The 23,449-nt window shown below is 45.7% G+C and overlaps 1 protein-coding gene across 2 annotated transcripts in view; it reads right to left on the reverse strand.

Annotated features, from left to right (window-relative positions):
- The window catches only part of CARMIL1 (capping protein regulator and myosin 1 linker 1), a 994,750-nt gene that overhangs the window by 323,121 nt on the left and 648,180 nt on the right, over positions 1-23,449 (reverse strand). For both annotated transcript variants that reach the window (XM_086965173.1, XM_086965172.1), the window contains exons 19-20: positions 12,576-12,675; positions 12,430-12,484 (exon numbers count right to left, since the gene is read on the reverse strand). In XM_086965173.1, coding sequence (XP_086821299.1) covers positions 12,430-12,484; positions 12,576-12,675 — 155 coding nt within the window. The remainder of the gene's footprint in view (positions 1-12,429; positions 12,485-12,575; positions 12,676-23,449) is intronic.

The raw sequence follows: 23,449 nt of genomic DNA on the forward strand, positions 1-23,449 counted from the left end.
CCTTTACGTCCCTCAATTCTCAAATGCAGTTTTGGCAGTGGTTACCGTTGGACCTGGTGGCTTGAATAGCTCTCTCAAAGATGATTGTCCTTCCTCTGACTATTATATTACTTTGCCATTGTCCCGCTATTTCCTAAGCAGCAACTTTTTTCTTGACTTAGACCAGGAGCTGGGAGATTTACTCTGGGATAACAGGAGGCGTAAGGTGGCCCTAAATAAGTTTCAATTACCATTGGGGTGGAGGGTTGGGCGCACCGTCTTTCGAGGCCTATTACCTAGCAGAACAGTTACATTGGGTGGCCAGATGGCTATCTGGAAGCGATCTTTATGTAACCAGTGCTGGGGATGGTCCTTTCCCTTTGCATGTACATGCCACCCCAGTTTAGACCCAGCCATAAGCAAATCAGTCTTGACCTTGTGCCTCATGGGAACATTCCAGCCTGAACTGCCAAGCCAGGTCCTCCCTGGACCGGAAATAAGCATCCTGGGACCGGTTTTAGGGGCATCACCCCTCATCAGCAAGGCTAGTTTGAATCCAGTGACATAGTGTGCCTGGGACCAACATCTGGCCAAACCCGGCGCACTTAGGAGGGGAAAGCAAAAGACACAGATCACTGTAATGGGGGAAAGTATGATAACGTTCTGCATTCTGTTCATCAATTGTTCTTTTTGCATTTGTCACCCCTGAGTGGGACGGGTATGCCCAGATGTTGGTCCTGTGCTCTCCATGCCACTGGAGTGAAATCCTGAAACCCATTCTAGGATGCTTGTTTCCAGTCCAGGGAGGACCTGGACAGGCAGTTCGGTCTGGACTGTTAATATTGGGTGCAAGGAAAGACCGATATGCATATGGCTGGGTTCAAACTGGAATGGCATGGGGAGCAAAAAAACGATGGATTTAGGCCCAGATCTCTGTACTGGGGTGAATGTATGACATTGTTCTGCATTCTATCCATTAATTGTTCTTTTTGCATTTGTCAACCGAAGTGGGAAGGGTATGCCCTAATGTGGGTCCTGTGCTCTCCATGCCACAGGAGTCAAGCTATCCTGGCTGATGAGGGGTGAAACCCCGAAACCGGTCCTAGGATGCTCGTTTCCAGTCCAGGGAGGACCTGACTTGCAGTTCAGGCTGGAAAGTCCCCACTGGGCGCAGGGTCAAGATTGATTTGCATATGCCTGGGTTCAAACTGGAATTGCATGGGGAGCAAAAAACGATGGATTTAGGCCCAGATGGAGTGAAGGTGTGAGATTATTCTGCATTCTGTCCATCAATTGTTCTTTTTGAATTTGTCAACCTGATGTGGGTCCCGTGCGCGCCATGCCACTGGAGTCAATTTATTATGGCTGATGAGGGGTGAAACCCCGAAACCGTTCCTAGGATGCTTGTTTCCAGTCAGGGGAGGACCTGGCCTAGTAGTTCCGGCTGAACTGTTCCCATTGGGCGCAGGGTCAAGACTGATTTGCATATGGCTGGGTTCAAACTGGAATGCCATGGGGAGCAAATAAAACGATGAATTTAGGCACAGATCTCTGTACTGAGGTGAATGTATGACATTGTTCTGCATTCTGTCCATCAATTGTTCTTTTGGCATTTGTCACCCCAAGTGGAACGGGTTTGCCCCAATGTGAGTCCTGTGCTCTCCATGTCACTGGAGTCTACCTATCCTGGCTGATGAAGGGTGAAACCCTTAAACCAGCCCTAGGATGCTTGTTTCCAGTCCAGAGAGGACCTGACCTGGCAGTCCGGGCTGGACTGCCCCATTGTGTGCAGAGGCAAGACTGACTTGCATATGGCTGCGTTCCAACTGAAATGGCATGGGGAGCAAAAAAACAACGGATTTAGGCCCATATCTCTATACTAGGGTAAATGTATGAAATTGTTCTGCTTTCAGTCCATCAATTGTTCTTTTTGCATTTGTCACCCCGAGTGGGATGGCCCAGATGTGTTTTCTGTTTTCCGTGCTCTACATGCCACTGGAGTCAAGCTATCCTGGCTGATGAGGGGTTTAACCCTGAAACCGATCCTACGATGCTTGTTTCCAGTCCATTGAGGACCTGACCTGCAGTTCAGGCTGGACTTTTCCCATTGGGAGCAGGGTCAAGACTGATTTGCACAAGGCTGGGTTCAAACTTTAATGGCATTGGGAGCAAAGAAACAATGAATTTAGGGTCAGATATCTGTACTGGAGTGAATGTATGACATTGTCCTTTTTAGGTTTCGCCTGCGAAGAGATGCGCTCTGCGCATCTTTTCGGCGCAGGCGAAATCCTGTTGAGATCTGTAGGGTGGCTTGGTTCGGCCCTCGTCCTTGATTGGCTGGCTCCGTAAACGGAGCCTTGCCATTGGACGAGGGGCCTGTCCGTCAATGCCGGACCAGACACGGGGGCGTTCCCGACATTCTTTGGCTTTTGCCGACGTCACGGGACGCCGGGAACGCCCCCGTGTCTGGTCCGGCATTGCCGGCACTACTGCGTCTCTTCTTCCCGTTTCCCGCCCCGTGACTGGCCGGCCGGCCAATCCTAGCGCGGCCGGCCGGAAGTGCCCGCCCCCCGGAACAAGAAGGAAGACGGCAAGCAGTATGGCGGCGCCCGCGGGGCTCCCGTGGCCTGGAGGGAACCCCGGGAGATGCGGAGGACGTTGCCGGTCTGCTTGCTTTTTTTTGGTGCATTTTTTTTTGCTCTTTCCCACCCCCTCTCCCGCTCTCCGTGTCACCGAACCCGTTACCTCGAGGCGGCCGGTTGGCAGGGCTCCCGTGTACCGAGGGAGCCCTGCAGGAAGAGAGAAGTTCGACCGCCCCCGCCCTGCAGCGAGAGGAGAGCGTCTGAGCGGCCCGGCGGGGCTCCGTGGTGGAAGAGGAGCCCCGCGCTGGCCAGAAGAAGAGAGCCGCCGCCCGGAGGAGCCGCCCCTGAGGCCCGGTGAGTTGAAGGGCTGGGGGGCTCCGTGTGGACCGGGTGAGGCGGGGGCAGTGCTGTTGCTGCTCCGTGAGGGAGCAGATGGGTTCTCGTGGTGCCTAGAGTCCTGTTTAACCTCTCCACCTACAGTGCACAGGCTACAAAGCCTGGGTGGAGTTAGGGCTGTAGACAGGATGTGCTTTAAAATATTAAACGTGCTATTTGCGTGCCGTGGAAGTAACACTGAGGTAACATTTGCTACTGCCGCTGCGTAGCATTTCCGCCCAATGGTTTCTGAACGGTGGCAGCATTGCGGGCACGATCCCAATACATTGCCCCTGAATCGTTCCAAGAAGTTTTCCTTTGATTCTATCCGACTTTCTCGACCTAGTACTAGAGAGGGCTGTCCTCATCCGGCTTTTGCTACGGGTTCACGTGAGGCGGCAGCATAAACTTTTTGCGACTATATCAGTGGTAGTAGCCTAGCCATACCTGTGTTACGCAGAGTGTGTCATGAATTAGTGTTTCTGTCCCATCTCATTCTTCCGGGTCACTGTGGGAAAGAGTGTCATGCTAATGCCTGCGCTGGAGTTGTGTGTGCCATGCCGCTTCAGGACTTGTTTCTAAGCCCCCTTTATACTGTACCCGTGAGTGAGTTGGTGCTCACTTTGGAGCATAGACTGTTGTATAATGTTGTTTTCAGCAGCCTGGCAGTGGTAGCAGAGCTGCGTGACTTCACCAGAGCGCCTACTTTGAAGCCCTTCGAGGTGTAGCATTGCCAATTTTTTCATGTACTTATTTAAAGTTCTTCAGAGGTTAGGGGTCTGTCGACTGTCTCTAGAACCAAACCCCCTGCTTTGGTAATTCTAACAGAAAAATGCAAGCCTCCGAGTTGGTTTTTGCATCGCAGCAGTTACTTTTTGTGAATTTTGGTTTCCGTTTCTGGGATTAGTCCCCACCTGCGATTATTTGCATGCCAGTATTTGACTTATTAATATTACTCAAATGACATCCTGCCGTTTGTGCGTAGAGATTAAACACACATTGCTAGCAAAAGTAAGTGAGCTATAATAAGTCACATGCAAAGCGTATAATCAGTGTTAAATATGTCTCTCTCAACTGAGGCGATGCATTTACTATTAAGCTTCTCTTCCCAAGGTGAGAAGTGCAATCGGGCAAAAAACGATGCCACTCTTTGCAAACAAAATGAATAAATAAACTATGCAAAAAAGATGTATTTTTGCTGAAGCTCCTATGACTATTGTTAAAAATGTGCTTTTCCGCTGAAGGGATTGAATTAAATGTTTGAAAGATGAATTGGCAAAGCTAATGGCTCTCTCACGTGAAAAACCATTGACCTTGCCAAGGGTTTTTTAAATAGCTTCCTTAAATGTGCAGACAACCAACTTGAATTGGGAACGTGACGTGTTAAAATATTACAAATGCATTTCTAGATTGCCACGCGGGTGTTTAGGCGTGCACAGCGTTATCTTTGAGTGCCTTCTATTTTAAGAAACCTAATTGATTTGGACGGCAGAAAGCAGGTGTTCAGTATGGAGAGCACACGCGAAGGGCATAGAGTGAATATGAAGGGTGTGACTTGTATGGACATGGTGTGCAAAGTGTGGTGTGCTGAGCAGGCTTTGCCAACACTTGAAGAGACAGCAGTTTCAAGGAAAAGAACTAAGAGCGCCAAGATGGAGAGTCAGTGGATGTTCAGTAGATTCTGACATGTATCTTTTTCACTTTCTAAAGCTGCAGCCATTTTTAATTGAAGTAAGAGGCTATATGTTTTTAATTCGGCTGCAGATTTCTGTATTGCCTTTACATTTCTCCCTACAATTCTTGTTAAAGGGGTTCTAGGTATAGAATTGGGGTGGATGAGGTGTGCACCTTCACTCTCCATCCAGACTTCCCTGCAGATGTGATCAACTCTCTGACGTGCCCCTGAACTGTGCATTGAAAAAGCCACCTGTAGTTAGTGTGTTTTACAGCTGTATTAGTCCGAGATTTTCAAATTGTTTTTTAATATCCTTTATCAAGTGTGGTTTTTAACTTTTACTTTCTCGGTCGGTCCCAACTTCTGACTAATGTTCATAATTCTCTTTTTGAAGGAGTGTTAAGCAAGTGGAAATGTATACGTTTAATGGGGAGCTCATTGTTGGTGCCATTTCTTTATTGCTGAAACATGTTCATTTTGCTGTTGTAGTTCACCTATGATGCTATGTGGGTATGAATGCCCGATTTAAACTGCACCTGTGCTGTTCAATTCCACTTAATGTGACACATCCCCCAGGGTCACAGCGTGCATTGGAGTGCCTCAGGCAGCTGATGTTGATTCTGTCTGTGCACCTCTGCCATTCCCCAGGTTCTCAAAAAGTCAATGTCAACAGATATTTTTGTGTATCCAGGTGGACACTTGTTTCTCCCATACAAGATCTTTAATAACTATGTTCTTGGTTTTGGATGGGTCAGAGTAGTGTTTTGGCTGGTAAGTTGCTACTCACACCCTAGAAGTGAGACAACAGTGCAATTAGTAAGTTATGGCTTATTTTAAAGATGTCAGATTATTCCATTCAGGCTGCCCATTATCATCAGATCTAAGGTGTTCAGTCCATGAGGAGAACACACCTCACTGCCTTATGTTATTCTGTCTGAAGTAAGAGGACATGGAAAGAGGTACTGTCATTTCCGCCTCATTATCTGTAAAGGAGCACAGATGTGTCCCTAGAGGTTTCATCTCACAAAATAATTGGCAACTGAAGCGGACAAACATTTATTTACGGGATAGATACATTTCCGTTTCTTCTAGAATCAAATTGTGAAGGAGTGCCTGCCCAGCTCCACCCTTCACTGCTATCCGCAGTTTGTACCACGGCACATGCAGGTGATCAGTAGCTTCAGGGCGCTTGTGACTGGCTGAACAATAGATGGGGTGAACGTGATAACATGACTAGGGCAGGTGTACTAAGGCTGTTTCCCAACTGCTGTGCAACTTCTTCTACTCTTAGAGCTGAGATTTTCATGAAAGTCTTATAGTCTGAATTCAGCAGCGTAATAGGACAGAATGTATGAAGCTCTGTGGTTATACTGAATAAGCAGCTACCTATGTTATGCCATCTATTAATGTAATAACTGCACTTTCACAATTGCTTTATTAACCTTCCTGCTTTCTCAAATTTGCTTGAAAATGCGCGATATTTCTTTTTTTTTTTTAAAACCCTTTTGGGGTTCAAGCTCGCTCGCTACGGTGCTGTATGCAAATCACTTTGCGCCGCACCACTTTAAAATCTCACCCACCGCCCCTGGAAAAGCATGCAAATTTGTCCAGGAGGCAGGGGTCTCTGCGTGTGCCTGTGCCAATTTTGCGCACTCCTTGACTATCCTGTCAGACAGGTGTTGTTCCATAAGGCCACCCACCTCATGAACCATTCTATAGATGGAGAAGTCAACAGATTCGTAAAATTCATTGTCCCACTGCAGGTATGCTTGGGACACCTCCTCCTCATAAGTGCAATCCTGCGCCTCCATTTCTTTGCAGAAGGCCAGGTCAATAACTCCCTCGCAGAAGGACTTGTGGTAGCGCAAGTACGCTTAATATATATATGAAAGCTGGGGAACCCAGACAGTGAAAGGCGCAGACCAGAGGTCTACAATGGGGCTTGCACAAACCCTAACGCACTGAATGACAACCCTCCGGAAACCCTGACAGGGCTCAGCTGTCTAACGTGCGCCTCAATGATGTTGAAACCTCTGAAACAACACTTGTGCAATATTACGCCTTCAGGCGTCACATTGGGCTCACCCACAATACAGATCCCCGCCAGAGCGTTCAAATAGAAGAAGAAAATGTAGGGGTACAGACCCGGTCAGCCTCACCTTTCGGCCTGGTACCACTGCACCAGCCACACTACTTCCCTACTGACCGTTCTCCACTTCAGCCCCGTCTAAATTACAATTCCTGCTTGTGACCCTTTTGCCTGCTTGTGCTTGTTTTCATGACCCTGTTGCCTGCTTGTGCCTCCGTGTGCCCCTGTTGCCTGCTTGTGCCTCCGTGTGCCCCTGTCGCCTGTTTGTGCCTCAGTTTTCGTGCCCCTGTTGCCTGCTTGTGCGCCCCTGTTGCCTGCTTGTGCCTCCGTGTGCCCCTGTTGCCTGCTTGTGCCTCCGTGTGCCCCTGTCGCCTGCTTGTGCCTCAGTTTTCGTGCCCCTGTTGCCTGCTTGTGCGCCCCTGTTGCCTGCTTGTGCCTCCGTGTGCCCCTGTTGCCTGCTTGTGCCTCCGTGTGCCCTTGTTGCCTGCTTGTGCCCCTGTTGCCTGCTTGTGCCTCCGTGTGCCCCTGTTGCCTGCTTGTGCCTCCGTGTGCCCCTGTTGCCTGCTTGTGCCTCAGTGTGCCCCTGTTGCCTGCTTGTGCGTCCGTGTGCCCCTGTTGCCTGCTTGTGCCTCAGTGTGCCCCTGTTGCCTGCTTGTGCCATGTGGGTGTGTGTGGAGGGCTCTGTGTGGCTGTGTGTGTGGGGAGGTTTGTGTGGCTGTGTGTGTGGGGAGCTTTGTGTGGCTGTGTGTGTGGGGAGCTTTGTGTGGCTGTGTGTGTGGGGAGCTTTGTGCGGCTGTGTGTGTGGGGAGCTTTGTGCGGCTGTGTGTGTGGGGAGCTTTGTGCGGCTGTGTGTGTGGGGAGCTTTGTGTGGCTGTGTGTGTGGGGGGGGCTCTGTGTGTGTCATTTGCGAGAGATAAAGCTAGTGGCATTGTAAATGACAATGCCATTTATTTATGTTAAAAAATACATAAATAAAAATAATGTCAAGAGCAATGCCAATAGCTCTAACTTTAACAAAGGCGAAACCATTGCATTGTAAATGCTTGTTGCATTTGACACCCCGAATGGGACGGGTATGTCCAGACATGGGTCCCGTGTTCTCCATGCCACTGGAGTCAAGCTATCCTGGGTGATGAGGGGTGAAACCCCGAAACCGGTCCTAGGATGCTTGTTTCCAGTCCAGGGAGGACCTGACTTGCAGTTCAGGCTGGAAAGTCCCCACTGGGCGCAGGGTCAAGATTGATTTGCATATGCCTGGGTTCAAACTGGAATTGCATGGGGAGCAAAAAACGATGGATTTAGGCCCAGATGGAGTGAAGGTGTGAGATTATTCTGCATTCTGTCCATCAATTGTTCTTTTTGAATTTGTCAACCTGATGTGGGTCCCGTGCTCGCCATGCCACTGGAGTCAATTTATTATGGCTGATGAGGGGTGAAACCCCGAAACCGTTCCTAGGATGCTTGTTTCCAGTCAGGGGAGGACCTGGCCTAGTAGTTCCGGCTGAACTGTTCCCATTGGGCGCAGGGTCAAGACTGATTTGCATATGGCTGGGTTCAAACTGGAATGCCATGGGGAGCAAATAAAACGATGAATTTAGGCACAGATCTCTGTACTGAGGTGAATGTATGACATTGTTCTGCATTCTGTCCATCAATTGTTCTTTTGGCATTTGTCACCCCAAGTGGAACGGGTTTGCCCCAATGTGAGTCCTGTGCTCTCCATGTCACTGGAGTCTACCTATCCTGGCTGATGAAGGGTGAAACCCTTAAACCAGCCCTAGGATGCTTGTTTCCAGTCCAGAGAGGACCTGACCTGGCAGTCCGGGCTGGACTGCCCCATTGTGTGCAGGGGCAAGACTGACTTGCATATGGCTGCGTTCCAACTGAAATGGCATGGGGAGCAAAAAAACAACGGATTTAGGCCCATATCTCTATACTAGGGTAAATGTATGAAATTGTTCTGCTTTCAGTCCATCAATTGTTCTTTTTGCATTTGTCACCCCGAGTGGGATGGCCCAGATGTGTTTTCTGTTTTCCGTGCTCTACATGCCACTGGAGTCAAGCTATCCTGGCTGATGAGGGGTTTAACCCTGAAACCGATCCTACGATGCTTGTTTCCAGTCCATTGAGGACCTGACCTGCAGTTCAGGCTGGACTTTTCCCATTGGGAGCAGGGTCAAGACTGATTTGCACAAGGCTGGGTTCAAACTTTAATGGCATTGGGAGCAAAGAAACAATGAATTTAGGGTCAGATATCTGTACTGGAGTGAATGTATGACATTGTCCTTTTTGCATTTGACACCCCGAATGGGACGGGTATGTCCAGACATGGGTCCCGTGTTCTCCATGCCACTGGAGTCAAGCTATCCTGGGTGATGAGGGGTGAAACCCTGAAACCAGTCCTAGGATGCTTGTTTCCAGTCCAGGGAGGACCTGGCCTGGCAGATCGGGCTGGACTGTAACCATTGGGCGCAGGGTCAAGACTGATTTGGATATGGCTGGGTTCAAAGTGGAATGGCATGGGGAGCAAAAAAACTATGGATTTATTCCCAGATCTCTGTACTGACATTGTTCAGCATTCTGTTCCATCAATGGATTTTTCTTTGCACTTAAGATTAGAAGCATTTAAATTAATTCATGTTGTGTATTATATGTTTTGAATTACCGCGCTAATCAATTATTATCTCTTTGTAATGTCACTCTAATGAATTAATCACTCCTAATGTATATAGTGCACAACAGCTTGTCAAATTATATTACTGTACTGCCAACATTGAATAATTCAAAAACCTAATAACAACTATTTACAGTTAAAGTAATTCTGGGTTCCGCAGAAATTGCTATAAAAACATTAACATTTAAATTTTGCCCACATGCATATTTAACCTCCCGTCTAGTAAAGCATGGCTGAGAAGGCCTAATATCATATTTCCATGATCCTGGTACTGTCAACTGATCACTTAATTGTGTGGGAAATTCCTGAATCAGCAATAAAAACAGTATGCCGAATATCTAATTCACAAGTCTCCTCCTCACTAATCACAAAGCAAAGAAACAACACGAGCAGCTTAAAGGTATTTCGGCAGGAAGCAGACACCTGTCATAGCCCATGGGTTTAAATATGAGTAACATTACATTAAAAGTCAGACATACCTTTAGGTATGCAATATCTTATTCTAAAGCAGCACATGTTCTAGAAATCACAGTTTCTAAGCTGAAATGTGCCTGTCCTAGGCGTGGACATTTTAGTCAGTATTAATGTCACCACATGGGTGACTGTAATCATTATATAAGCATCTCATCTACAATCCTAAGTCTTTCTCAGTAAGCATAAAATGTGAACACAAAGTATAATAAAAGCTGCACGTCCGCAGCAATGCTCCATCACAATTGATCAATCACCATCCAAGCATTTTATCAGACACAAAACTAATCAATACATTTCATCAATATAAGATGTAAAAAGCTTTATGTCGGCGACGCTAAGACATAAACATTAGTGAAGATTACAGTCAACTTCTCGCGCATACTCTTAGGAAACAAGCATTTGCAATGCAGTAGGTCTCGCATTAGGAAAGTTTGAGCTATTGGTATAGTAAATGACAAATTTTTTATTTATGTGTTGGTTTGAAAATAGCGAAATTAATAGCTTTGTCATTTACAATGCCAATAGTTATAACTTTCGCAAATGTGACGCCTGTAGCATTTGTAATGCAATATGTGTTGTATTTACGTGACTTAGACGTATTGATATTGCAAATAACAAAGGCTTTTTTTTAAATAATTAATACTTAAATAAAAGTTATTGTAATTTATAATGGCAATAGCTTAAACTTTTGTAAATAACTTTTGTGAAGATAACGTTCAGTGTATTTTATTGTGACGAAAATCCAAGAACAGAAGTGACATATTAACATCTTTTTGTGACATTTGTAATAAAGCTTGAAACATTGAGAGAACATATTTGAACCAGTTGTTTTTGAATGGTTGCACAGATTGATGCTTTGGTGGCGCTGAGTGATGTTGTGGTGGTGACGAGTGATGCTGTGTCATTCAGTGATGCTCTGGTAGTGCATAGTGATGTGGTGGTGCCCCTGAGTGATGCTGAGTGATGCTGTGGTGATGCGATACATAGATAGATTGAGTGTGATAGAGTGAGTACGATAGATAGAGTGAGGGTGATAGAGTGAGGGTGATAGAGGGAGGGTGATAGATAGAGTGAGGGTGATAGATAGAAAGACAGATAGAGTGAGGGCGATAGATAGAGTGAGGGTTATAGATAGATAGATAGATAGATAGATAGATAGATAGATAGATAGATAGATAGATAGATAGATAGATAGATAGATAGATAGATAGATAGATACAGTGAGGGCGATAGATAGATTGAGGGCGATAGATAGAGTGAGGGCGATAGATAGATAGAGTGAGGGCGATAGAGTGAGGGCGATAGGTAGATAGATAGATAGATAGATAGATAGATAGATAGATAGATAGATAGATAGATAGATAGATAGATAGATAGATAGATAGTGATAGAGTGAGGGCGATAGATAGAGTGAGGGCGATAGATAGAGTGAGGACGATAGATAGAGTGAGGGCGATAGATAGATAGATAGATAGATAGATAGATAGATAGATAGATAGATAGATAGATAGATAGATAGATAGATAGATAGATAGAGTTATTATGTGGCATGTAATTATGTGACACTGAGTGGTATTTGGAGCGTATGATGCGTTGAGCGCAGTGTAAAGATTTAGCATATAATGATGTGGCACTGAGTGGTATTTGGAGTGTATGTTGCATTGAGTGTAGTGTAATTATGTGACGTGTAATTATGTGGCACTGAGTGGTATTTGGAGTGTATGTTGCGTTGAGCGCAGTGTGAATATGTAGCATATAATTATGTAACACCAAGTGTTATTATGGGGAGTGTATGTTGTATTCAGTAGAGTGTAATTGTGTGGCGTGTAATTATGTGGCACTGAGTGGTATTGTTTGGAGTGTATGTTGCATTGTAATTATGGAATAAATGGGTTCTCAATGATGTGTATATACATCATTGCTATAATCAGTACTTCGTTTTTACACTTTTCAAAGGGGAAGGACAGAACAAGTTTTGAAGCAAAAAGAAAGTTTGCTTACACAACAGGTTTGCTTGGTTTCTTTGTCTGAGAGGGAGAAATTGTTGTATATGAAATATAGACTATTTAACTGTGAACAATGGTTTCCCAGTGTTTAACTCAATATGTGCCATAGCACAAACATTTCTATGAACTATGAAGTGCAGCAAAGTCTGTTATACTGCAAAAATATTTTGTTCTGCTTTTGTTTTAGATAGTTTACTTTGCGCTCAGATATTACACGCTGCATGACCTCAACATACAGTTCGGAGGTGAAATATGTAGTGTTTATGCAGCAGGGCATTGTATGTTGGTACTTATTACTAAATATCGAACATAATGAATAGAAAAAAGATCAGCGAAAACAGAACACAGTAATGCAAAGCAAAATTCAGTGCAAAAAATAGGTTGGGTGTACTGCAGCAATAATTCTAAGTAATTTGTAAGTGCAGATGTATATGTATGTATATTTATAAATATGTAGCAACCTTTATGAATAATACAATCACACATATGTATATATACATATGTGTGTGTATATACATATACACGCACACACACACGCATGAATATATAATTTATTTAGTAAAGTCAGTACTTACAGAATCCTCATCTTGAATCATGTGTACCAAGTTATCAAGGACTGGTGTAATATTTCTGAAAAAGAAAATGGAAAAAAATCACTTATTTTTTCCTTCCGAACTAGCAGATTTAACTTGTGTGGCAGTAGAAACAGGACATCCCTTACTTGGACTTCATGTTGTTGAAGTTCTTGCCTAATGCCAAGTGCCTTATGGACCGGTTCTTACTCAGCCACACAACAAGGGTCGAGAGGTCAGAATCCAGGCCTGTGCGGGAAGAATACACATGGGAACCACATGTTATTGAGACGTTGTTGGACATCATCCAAAGACACTGGATCAAACTCACCATCCTCCCTCCACCTACATCAGAAAAATGTTTCTTGTTTGACATCTTGCGAAATTTTAAACTAGTGTCTGTTAGAAATGGGGGTCTCTAGTCGGCAATGGTTTGTACCTGTGTCCAAATAGGGATTCTTCCTTCTAGTCAGGATAGGGGTGATACACTACTGAATTAATCCCTGCTCACGCTCTTGGTAATTTGGCACGAGCAGTCAGGTTCATCTCAGAGGCAGTGTTTGAAGCATTTGCACATAACCAACAGTAACACAATGAAAACACTACAAAAGGACACCACACCACTTTTAGAAAAATAATCAATACTTATCTGTCAAACAAGACCAAAACGATAAAAGATCAACAAACAGTAATCCAAAATATGCACTTTGCAAGAATAACTCTAAACTGCAGTTCCTTGAAGCCGGTAGCTCTGTCCGGTGCTACTGTAGTACTGAAAACAACAGAATACAACTGTTCCGGCCGAACGTGGCAGTGGGAAACGGCATCAGTGCCATCAGACTCATAAACAGTACCTTTAGTTCCAGCCAACCGCGCCTGGGTGTGCCAGTCATAGCAACCATCGTGGATGTGGTATGAAGCGTAGTGGTCCGGCATGCAGTGCACTCAAGTCACGGTTCAGGCAACGGTTCAGTGACGGTCATTTAGTGGTGTCAGTGAGACCATGGCTCGGGTGCGGAGTGAGGCGGTGCTTGTGGCGGTGATGACAGGTCACGGTGCAAGCAACAGTGCTGGTTGATGGGAGCTGACGTCGGTCAGCCCATACTACAGTGTGGGACGGGGTAGTGTGTTGTGTGACTTTGAGTGGTGCCCCCAAACCATGGTGTGGTCACAGGTATTGAAGTTAGCAGGCAGTGTCGTCGTCTGTGAAACCAAGGCGGTGGAGTGAAGCTAGGCGGTGCAGAGTGCGGTGCCCACAGGTCGCCGTGCAAGCAGCGGCTCAGTGGTGGCGGCGGTCGTCATCGTCGGTGAGACCAGGGTTGCGGTGCGAAGTGCGGAGGTGCCCTCTGTAGTGCCTTCAGGACACGGAGCCCACAGCGGTGTCAGTGATGGTGTCGGCTTTCCACCTCTGTGGCAACTGAAACCCAAGGTTCCAGAGGCAGTACCCAGAGGTAAGTGAAGTCTTTGCTGCCCCTGAGACTTCGTGAACAGGAGGCAAACTCTATTTCAAGCCCTTGAAGATACTCAGCTACAGGTGAAGTCCAGTCCTTTCACTGCCCAAGGCAGAAGCAGCAACTGCAGGCCAACCCAGCAAAGGGGCAGTACTCCTCCTGGGAGTTCTTCAAAGTCTTTTTCTTGGCAGGTTCCTTGAACCAAGCGAGTTCTAAAGTTCTGGGTTCGGGCCCCAATATTTATACTAAGTTTCTCTTTGCTCTCTTGGGCAGAGAGTGTCTGTGCTCAGTCATACCAGCTTCCTGGCAAGAGGTGGAAACAGCAGTATGCAAGGCAGACCAGGCCCATTCAGGTGCAAGGAAATCTCCTCCCACTACTAGTTCTATTCAGCCCAGCCCTGACTCATCCAGGAAAGGCTGGACACACCTCAACCCCTCCAGTGGTTGTCTGCGGAGAATGCACATCCCCAGCCCCTCCCACTCCAAAGCCAGATAGTCAATTCATAACCCAGCAGAGGCACACAGGATGGCTAAGCAAGAAAATACTTACTTTCTAAAAGTGTTTTTTCAAACACAAAATGTAACAATTATCTTTACTTAAAGATGCATTTCTACATTCCGAGTTCAGGCATACTAAACTATATTTCTCTATCTTGTCCCAATGGGAAGATATACTCATAAAATGTTCCCAAGTATTTTCCCTTCTATCCTATGGGACACTGTAGTTCACTATCAGGACATGTCACACACACCAGAACATGTCGCACCTTGTGCCTACCTTAGGGGTGACTCTAGTGTAATAAAAGGGAGGTTAGGGCTTGGCAAGTGGGTGCACTTGCCAAGTCGACGTGGCAGTAAAAACTGCACACAGAAACTGCAGTGGCAGTTCTGAGAACCCTTTGAATGGCTGCTCGAGTGGGTGGCACAATCACTGCTGCAGGCCCACTAGAAGCATTTGATTTACATTCCCTGTAACTCTCAGTGCACTTTACTAGAGACTTACCACTAAATCAAATATGCCAAACATGGAAACATCAATCCACAATCTAATTTACAATAGGAGCACTTGCACTTTAACACTGAACAGCAGTGAGAAAGTGTGCAGAGACACTAAACCAGCAAAAACAGAGTCAAAAACAGGAGGAAAGAGAGTAAAAAGACAGGGGAAACACACCAAAAGATGCCAGGTCTAACAGTCTATCTGACCACTTCATTGCATTGTGCGTTGACTATTTTTTAGAGACTCAACACCAAGACAGCAATGTGTGTAAATGAATGAGTATATACTGAATGCGAAGAACAAACCAAAGAAGTTGACTGAGCTCAAATTTAGGAAACACATTAGTTTAAAAGTTGTGCTTTTCAAAGGAGCTATCATGACATTCGGAATTATAACACATCATGCTCGAGATATCAGTTTTAATTATGATAGACATTCACATATCCAGCTGTGTGGCATGTGTCTAATGCAGTATAAACTACCCTGAAATCCCACTAACCGAGAATATTTTAGGATGAAGATTTCATACACAAGTGCACTTGTACACACACATATGGTGAACCAAGGGTTGAAAAGTGCGGTTGGCATATAAAAATAGTGTGGATGTGGATTACATTTACCAAATTGGTTTTAAAATATACCGTAGAAGTATTCACGTAATCTTAGGATAAAATTATTGGTAGCACTTTTTCTTAGGATGTATTATTATTATACAATGTTATTAATTGTAATAATTTATGGTTTTAAGCTGTAAAATTGGTATGGTTTTCATGAACTGAAACAATAAACTTGAACTTGAACATTTAACAAGTACTGGCAAAACCAAGAGGTCCAGCTTTACTGCTTTAACATATGAAAACAAAGACAGGAGCCAGTGCACATTTGTGGATTAAGTGCATATTTGTGCATGCCTGTGCGTTTATGCATTGGTATATTACATCCAACCTGGCACACTGCCATTTAGATCTTCCTTTCACACAGAAACAAAAGCAGGATGATAAAGAAGGCTCCTTTGCCTTCATAAGACTAGGCCCCCTTTTGTTCCTACATTGAATAAACATCAAGCAGCAATACAGCCTTCATTACTGTACTGTTTTTCTTCCTACGACATAGAAAGATACAGCAGACTATAAGGAAGCCTGCTGTGCCATCCAAATTTCCTTTCAAACTGAAACAATACCAGAACTATATGCAACCTTCAACATTGTCTTACTTTATTTTTTAAGTGAGATGAAGGTTGAACAGCAATGAAGCCTTCGTTACAGCACAGCATTTGTTTCTAAGGCAAAATAACAAACATAGGAATATAATAAAATCTTGCCCCTGAATTCAAGCTAGCCTGGCTGATGACAGCTGATTAGCCAGAAACCAGTCCCAGGATGCTTGTTTCCAGTCCAGGGAAGACATGGCTTGGCAGTTCGGGCAGGACTGTTCCAATGAGGCACAGGGTTAGACTGATTTGCATATGGCCATGTCTGAACTGGGGTGGTGGAGTGAACTAAAGAATGATGATGGGTTAAACCCAGATCAGTTGACTGGGGGTGAGTGTTTGATTTGCTCCAACGCTCTGTCCATCATCCCCTTTGGTATCGCTTTGTTCGCCCTAAGTTGGCAGGGTATGCCCAGACGTGGGTCCCTTGCTCACTTTGCCACTGGATTCAAACTAGCCTGGCTGAGGATGGCTGATTAGCCAGAAACCGGTCCGAGGATGCTTGTTTCCGGACCAGGGAAGACATGGCTTGGCGGTTTGGGCTGGACTGTACCAATGAGGCACAGGGTCAGACTGATTTGCATATGGCCATGTCTGAACTGGGGTGGTGGAGTGAGCTAAAGAATGATGATGGGTTAAACCCAGATCAGTTGACTGGGGGTGAGTGTTTGATTTGCTCCAACGCTCTGTCCATCATCCCCTTTGGTATCGCTTTGTTCGCCCTAAGTTGGCAGGGTATGCCCAGACGTGGGTCCCTTGCTCACTTTGCCACTGGATTCAAGCTAGCCTGGCTGAGGATGGCCGATTAGCCAGAAACCGGTCCGAGGATGCTTGTTTCAGGTCCAGGGAAGACATGGCTTGGCAGTTCGGGCTGGACTGTTCCCATGAGGCACAGGGTCAGACTGATTTGCATATGGCCATGTCTGAACTGGTGTGGTAGAGTGAGCTAAAGAATGATGATGGATTAAACCCAGATCAGTTGACTGGGGGTGGGTGTTTGATTTTCTCCAACGCTCCGTCCATCATCCCCTTTGGTATCGCTCTTTGGTTCTGTGGCAAAGGGTGGTAGACGGATCTTTTGTGTTCCTCCTGTGAGGAAGGATGCAATCCAATTGTAGCGTCTCCCTCGATCCCAATGTGGTGGAGTCACTGATGAGTTTATGGTGGGATATGATGTTGAACGTTGCTGAGAGGCTAAGGAAGATCAAGGCTGATATTTCCCCATGGTCAAGGAGAGACCTGACTTCAATGGCAGCGAGCAGGGTGGTCTCAGTGCTGTGGTTGGCACGGAAGTCAGTTTGTGAGGTGTCCAGGAGATTGTTGATCTCCAGGTGTTCGGTGAGTTCGTGGTTGATGGCCTTCTCAAGGACTTTGCCAAGGAAGGGGAGCAGAGAGATGGGGTGGTACTTCTTGAGTTCACTGGGTCGTTCTTCAGGAGGGGCCTGACCTCTGTGTTTATCCATTGACTGGGAAAGGTGACTGTGGTGATGGATGCTTTGAGAATGGAGATGAGTTTGTAGCGTATTTCCTTGATTCCAAGTAGGTGGTGGGGGCAGGAGTCTGTGGGTGCTAGAGAGTGGATGGAGTTCATGACTTCTGTGGTGGTCTGTATGGCGAGCGGATTTTATGCGGTGAGCAGATTGCTGTGGGTGGAGTTGAGTGGCACAAGAAGGCTGTAGATGTCAGTGGGTTGTGTTTGAAGTTGCTGTAGATGGTGGATATCTAGTTGGCCAGGGGTGGCAGAGTTTTTGGAAGGGGGTGTTATGTTCTCTGTGGCTGCAGGGCAGGAGAACTCTCTGGTGATTTTGACACGTTTCTTGTTATTGTTGGAGCTGGCTATGATGCAATAGTATTTGTTGAGGGCTAACTTGAGGGTGGCTTGGACTGTGGGATCTTTGCTGATGCACCGTCTTTCTAGGTATTTGCAGTCATGTTTCATAGTCCTGAGTTCTGGTGTATACCAGCTAGTTTGTTTGGTGGATCTGCTTGTCTTGGTGGGCTAGATAGGAGAGACTGTCTGAGCAGTTTGTGATGCAGGCAGGGAAGTTCTTGATGGCCTGTTCCAGGTTGGATGCAGGGTCAGGCTGAATGGTGTTGAGGGCGACCGTCCAGTGGATTTCTGTCACTTTGTTTCAGCTGTGGTGGGAGGAGCTGGGAGGCTTGGTGGTGGTGCATGAGGATCCTTCAATGGTGAAGTGGATGATGGCATAGTTGGTCCAGATAAGCTTGATGACATGACTGTACTTGAATCTCTCGCTGGCGGTAAAGATCGGGTCAAGCATGTGTCCTGTGCTATGTGTGGGGATGGTCACCAGTTTGGTGAGGCCAATATTGCTCATGTTTTCCAGGAGGTTGGCAGTGTTTGTATCTTTGGGTCACGAGGTGGAAGTTGAGATCACTGAGAAAGATGTAGTGCTTTGAGTTTACGGTGAGTGGGGTGATGAATTTGGGAAAGGAGTTGCAGAAGCCGGGATATGGTCTTTGGAGTCTGTAGGTGAGGGTGCCTCTAAAGGTCACTTTGCCATCGGTTTGGAGTTTGAAGATGAGGTGCTCCATGACTGGTGTAGTAACATCTTTGGCAGTGGTGCAGCGGATTGTTTCTTTCTGGATGATGGAGCTGCCCTCTCCGTGGTTGTTGGTGTGCTCACAGTGCCTCATCTTGTAGCCGTTGGGCATCAAGGTAGTGATATCGGGGGATGAGCCAGGTCTCTGTGATGAAGATAATGTCGGGCCGAGGTTCGTGATGGGTTCCCAGACTTCGGTGGTGTGTTTGAAGAGTGTTCAGGAGTTAAGCAGGATGCAGTGAAGTAGTTCTGTGTCTTTCGTGGGTGGTGAGGTGGGTGTTGTGATGGTTTTCCGTGAGGGAGGGTGGTCCTGAGTTGCAGGTGAAGAGAGAGGGGCAGCCAGTGAAGGGTCCTACCGTTGATTGAGAAGATGCAAGGCAGCAGTTGTTGTTAGAGCGCCGGGGGTTCAGGATTCAGAGCTCTGCGGCAGAGTATCTGTGAGTAGCAGGAGTGCCAGGGTTCCTGGTGCTGGGTGCAATCCAAGTGCGAACGGGCTTGCCTTTGGATGCCGGCAGCGTGGCCATGCTGTGGCCTCTATTAAGTAGGTCCTGGGAGGGTGGCTGAGTGGCAGGAAGCGGGAGCAGTGGCAGCGAGTCTGCTCCTGAAAATGGTGCGTACAATAAAGAAAATACAGCAGTGGTGAACAAATTATACATAAGTGTGAACCAGTAACAAATAAGGCTAATACAGGCAGTGGTGAACAAATAAGAAGTAGGCTAATGCAGGCAGACAAAGACTAAGTTACAGGCAGACAAAGGACGAACTTACTGACAATAAAATAACTGGCCAAATTTACATGCACAAAAACAAACTAGCTTGCTGGCAGCAGAGTGAGCAGACACAGACAGCGGGCTAAGCGGACAGAGCAGAATGAGGTTAGCTGTGAGGCAGAGTCAGGGGGACCTGCTGGCAGCGAGAGGGGATCCAATGAAGAAGACCAAGGTGCTGATCCGATATCGAAACTGGTGCAGTGAGGCCTCTTGGTGGTGCAGGACCTTCACTCTGCCACTGATGTGGGGGAGACCATATCTCCTTCCTCCCGGGTCAATGCCCCAGTGAAAACTGTGCCTGAACTGGGATGGCGGTGGCAGCCCAGCTGGTGAAGTTGCACTCTACCCTCAAGGTGAGTATGGGCTGCAGGAGCATGCGGGAGCCAGTGCCAGCCCAACAATCACTCCTGCGTCCCCTCCCATTAGAGACAAACACCAGGCTGGGGCTGCTTTTTTGGCTTGAGTGACTCCTCTCACTTAAAATCGAACTGATGGATGGTAGACAAGACTCTAGGGTCAGGTGCTTATTGGACCTTTGACTGGAAGCACATAATCAAATGAGTCTGCTTTCTAGCAGTACCTAGTGAAAACGGAGGGCATACGCTTAGAAAATGGCCCCTCAGAACAGAAGGCACTACAAAGCAAGGTCTGCAGTGACCCTCAACTCTGTGACCCCCTGCAGCTTGGCTTACTGCTTTCATCCCAACCTAATGAGAAACAGGAAGACTCATGGTACTGTGGTTGGGTACCTCTGCTTTGTGGTCCACAGAGTCAGAGAGCAACTTGATGATAAAGATGTCCCATAGAACAGAGACTCTCCTGGGGCCATGAAAACATCAGACCAGTTAATGCCAATAAAACCTCTTGAAAACACTTGAATATAAAATTGGCACAATGACACATATCTTTCTCTCCTACATGCTGACATGCAAATGTTCAAATAGATCGAATCAAGTTTGAAAAAATGAACCTCTCAGATACAGTATGAACTTTCTAGAACAAAGAGTAGAGGACTTGTACGGTCGCTCTAAAGAAGAAATAGAGGGACCCTCCGTATAGCTCTTCTTTGACGATTGGCTTGTGATCCAGGATGTTTCCGACAGCTTTTCAAAACTTTTCTCTGTACAGCTTTTCTCTGTACAGCTAGGCACAGGGTTCCTTTGAAAACACGCATTCCAGGGGCTTGACCTAGGCCAGTGATGTCCTGCCTTCTCCGTTATAGTGAGCGGGACTGCATGCTTCAACAAGCATGTAAAAATGATCCTTACAAATTCCATGACAGCAAAATCTTCCTATTCCTAGTATATGTGGATGCAGTTTAAAGATAGGTAGCAAGTCCGTGAAATTAGGCAAACCTTAAAGTCAGTGTACTTAAAGTTTATGCTGACGTTTCCCACCAAGCTAAAAGTGACTCATGGCAGAAAAGTCTATTTCTTTACCAAACCCTCAGATGCCAGAAAATAGGTTGATATATGGACCACTGAAACATTTCTGCAAATACAGCACCCCAAACTTCTCAGACCTACGAGGACACTGATATTCCGTAGCAGATCATCAGCAGTCATGGGTGGTATCCTGGGCGCTTGAGCATGGTCCTTCCCGTCATTGGTGGGTCTGCTTGTTCTCATTGACAGTTTTGTTCCCGAGTGCATCATTTCCAAATCATCTTGTAGTTTGTTGATCCTCTATATTATGATCCTCTCCAAGACTTTCTTGCGCTCAGCATCATTTAGCTGTCAGTTGGATGCTGTCTGTGTCTTAACCACTTTTCTTTCAACTATCTGCCATCGAAGCAGGGTTCTTTTCTGAAGGTGGAGCCCTGTCCCTTGCTGTCGAGCATCCAGGAGTGCTGGGTGTACCTCTAAATCTACTTATGAGACACTTATTAAATGCTTGAGGTGAAAATTCGAGAATGATTGACACCTATTGGCAACATATAGCACCATCCTGTACCTGTACAGCTCAAGAACAAAACATACCAGGGAGGGAGAACACTTTTGCCAAATTCATCAAAACCACTCTCTCGATAATATTTAATCGACCTGTAGAGTCGTCATGACTCCAAGAATGGTCACAATGTTCTTATATTGTTTAGAAAGGGCCTGGACAATTCAATGACAAGTCTAGAAAGGGCTGTTTTTGTTTTGTTGTTTTAAAAAGGAGACTTACATTATCAACGAGAATCAAAATAGCACTTATGAATGCTACCATAGCTCGGACAAGGAATGGAGGGTTGCTACAGCCGCATTTTGAATCTGGAACTCACCACTTACTGGTCACACCCGATCCTTTCGATGGCTGTATCTCGCTATGAAATTACAACCAGGCATGTAAGGGGGACAGGGTACCTAAGTAAATGACACTGAATATGTCTATATCTGAGACATCACTATGTTGACATTGTGTGTCTTAAAGAGACACATTCAAGTGATAATGAGAAAGCTACATTTTGAAGAAAATGGAGAGAACAAACATTTCTATGACATATTCTCCATATGCAAGGGGAACTCTAATTTGGATCAAAATCAGGTTTGTCCTTTGAGTCTTCCAATAATAAAATAGGTTCAAAGGTAGTGACATAATTGTGACTGGCACTCTGGATGGCAGACCACAACCTACAGCCAACCTATATGTGCCCACAGTAGCTGGTTTATCTTAACAACCTATCATCTCATTTATCAGAACCAACTTATACTCCAAACAACTTGTTGAGGAGATATACCTGTAACAAAAATGGGAAATTGAGCTGGTCACATGCTCTAGTGGTGGGCATTCAGGCAATAAAGAAAGAATTGGGCTTTGCGATTGGCTTTGAGATTGGATCCTCATACAAAAGGAAGGGAATTACAATCAGATGAAAAGTAATACACATTACTCACATACACATTATTTACATTCAATGCTAGACACATTATATATATTCACATCAATGATTCATACATCAATGTTACATTAAGGTCAAGTTATAGTTAGGTGAAACATAACGCTTTAAACTAAAAGAAACAGAAATATAATAATTAATAGTTATCTCAAGCAACTATAACTAGTGCCGCAAGTTAAACGGTAACTAGTGATCCTGCCATGCACAGCTTTCTCATCAATAATTTCATTGCAAATATTGCAGTGATATTATCAATGCTGAATTATAAGATGTCATGAGTGATGTGATATGTAGGGTAATTAAGTCATTAGTTATAGTTACTTAAGGTAACTACAACTGGTGAATTTCTGTGGTTTTGACAGTTTGAAACGTTACGTTGTTATTGAAACTTTTACTTAAATATAAAGTTACTTTAACCTTTGTTTTTTGTCAGTTCATTTCTAGGATTTTTTTTTTTTTTAAAGTAAAGTAAAATTTTATGACCATGCATATAGCCAACATCACTCCATGCACGGCTGCATGCTGCCAGGCTCTGCTTACAACCACGCCATGCAGGCAGTTAAACACATGCTGCTCATGGCCTTCACCACAGGGACTCCATCTACCAGTGACAAATTTCAATAAAAAGGAGAAGGGGGCCCACTTGGTCCCTGTCCCCCAGCCTTCATGGGCCCCATAGGCCCCATCCTCTGGGGCCGGATTCTATTAAAAAGAGGAAAGGGCCCGCCTCCAGGAACCTACTGTGGCCCCAGGGACCCCATCCCCCGGGACGTCTCTAAATTGTTGATGGGTGTCCATTCGGGCAACCGCCAAGCAATATATATTACCCCTTTTGGCTCCCGCGCGTCCGACATATAAGTTCTTGTGTGCGTTGGATGGCACCCGCGTGTCCAACACCATTACAGAAGAAATCCCTCTGGTGAAGGCACCAGAGGGATTTCTTTTACTCCCCCAAAGCCTCGGGAGCTCGGGGAAGAGCTTCCCCAGCTCCAGGCACCCCCACATCGTTTTTGTGAAATGACGATCAGTGCGCACGTCGAGCTGACGTCATTTCACAGAAACCGAACCTGAAATGAGCATTTAGGCTCATTTCAGTTTCTCTTTCTACATGCTCAGAAAGATACATCAGCCCCCTGAGCACATAGAA

The sequence above is a fragment of the Lissotriton vulgaris genome, chromosome 4_1, assembly GCF_964263255.1.
Source record: "Lissotriton vulgaris chromosome 4_1, aLisVul1.2, whole genome shotgun sequence".
In the NCBI taxonomy this organism is placed as follows: domain Eukaryota; kingdom Metazoa; phylum Chordata; class Amphibia; order Caudata; family Salamandridae; genus Lissotriton; species Lissotriton vulgaris.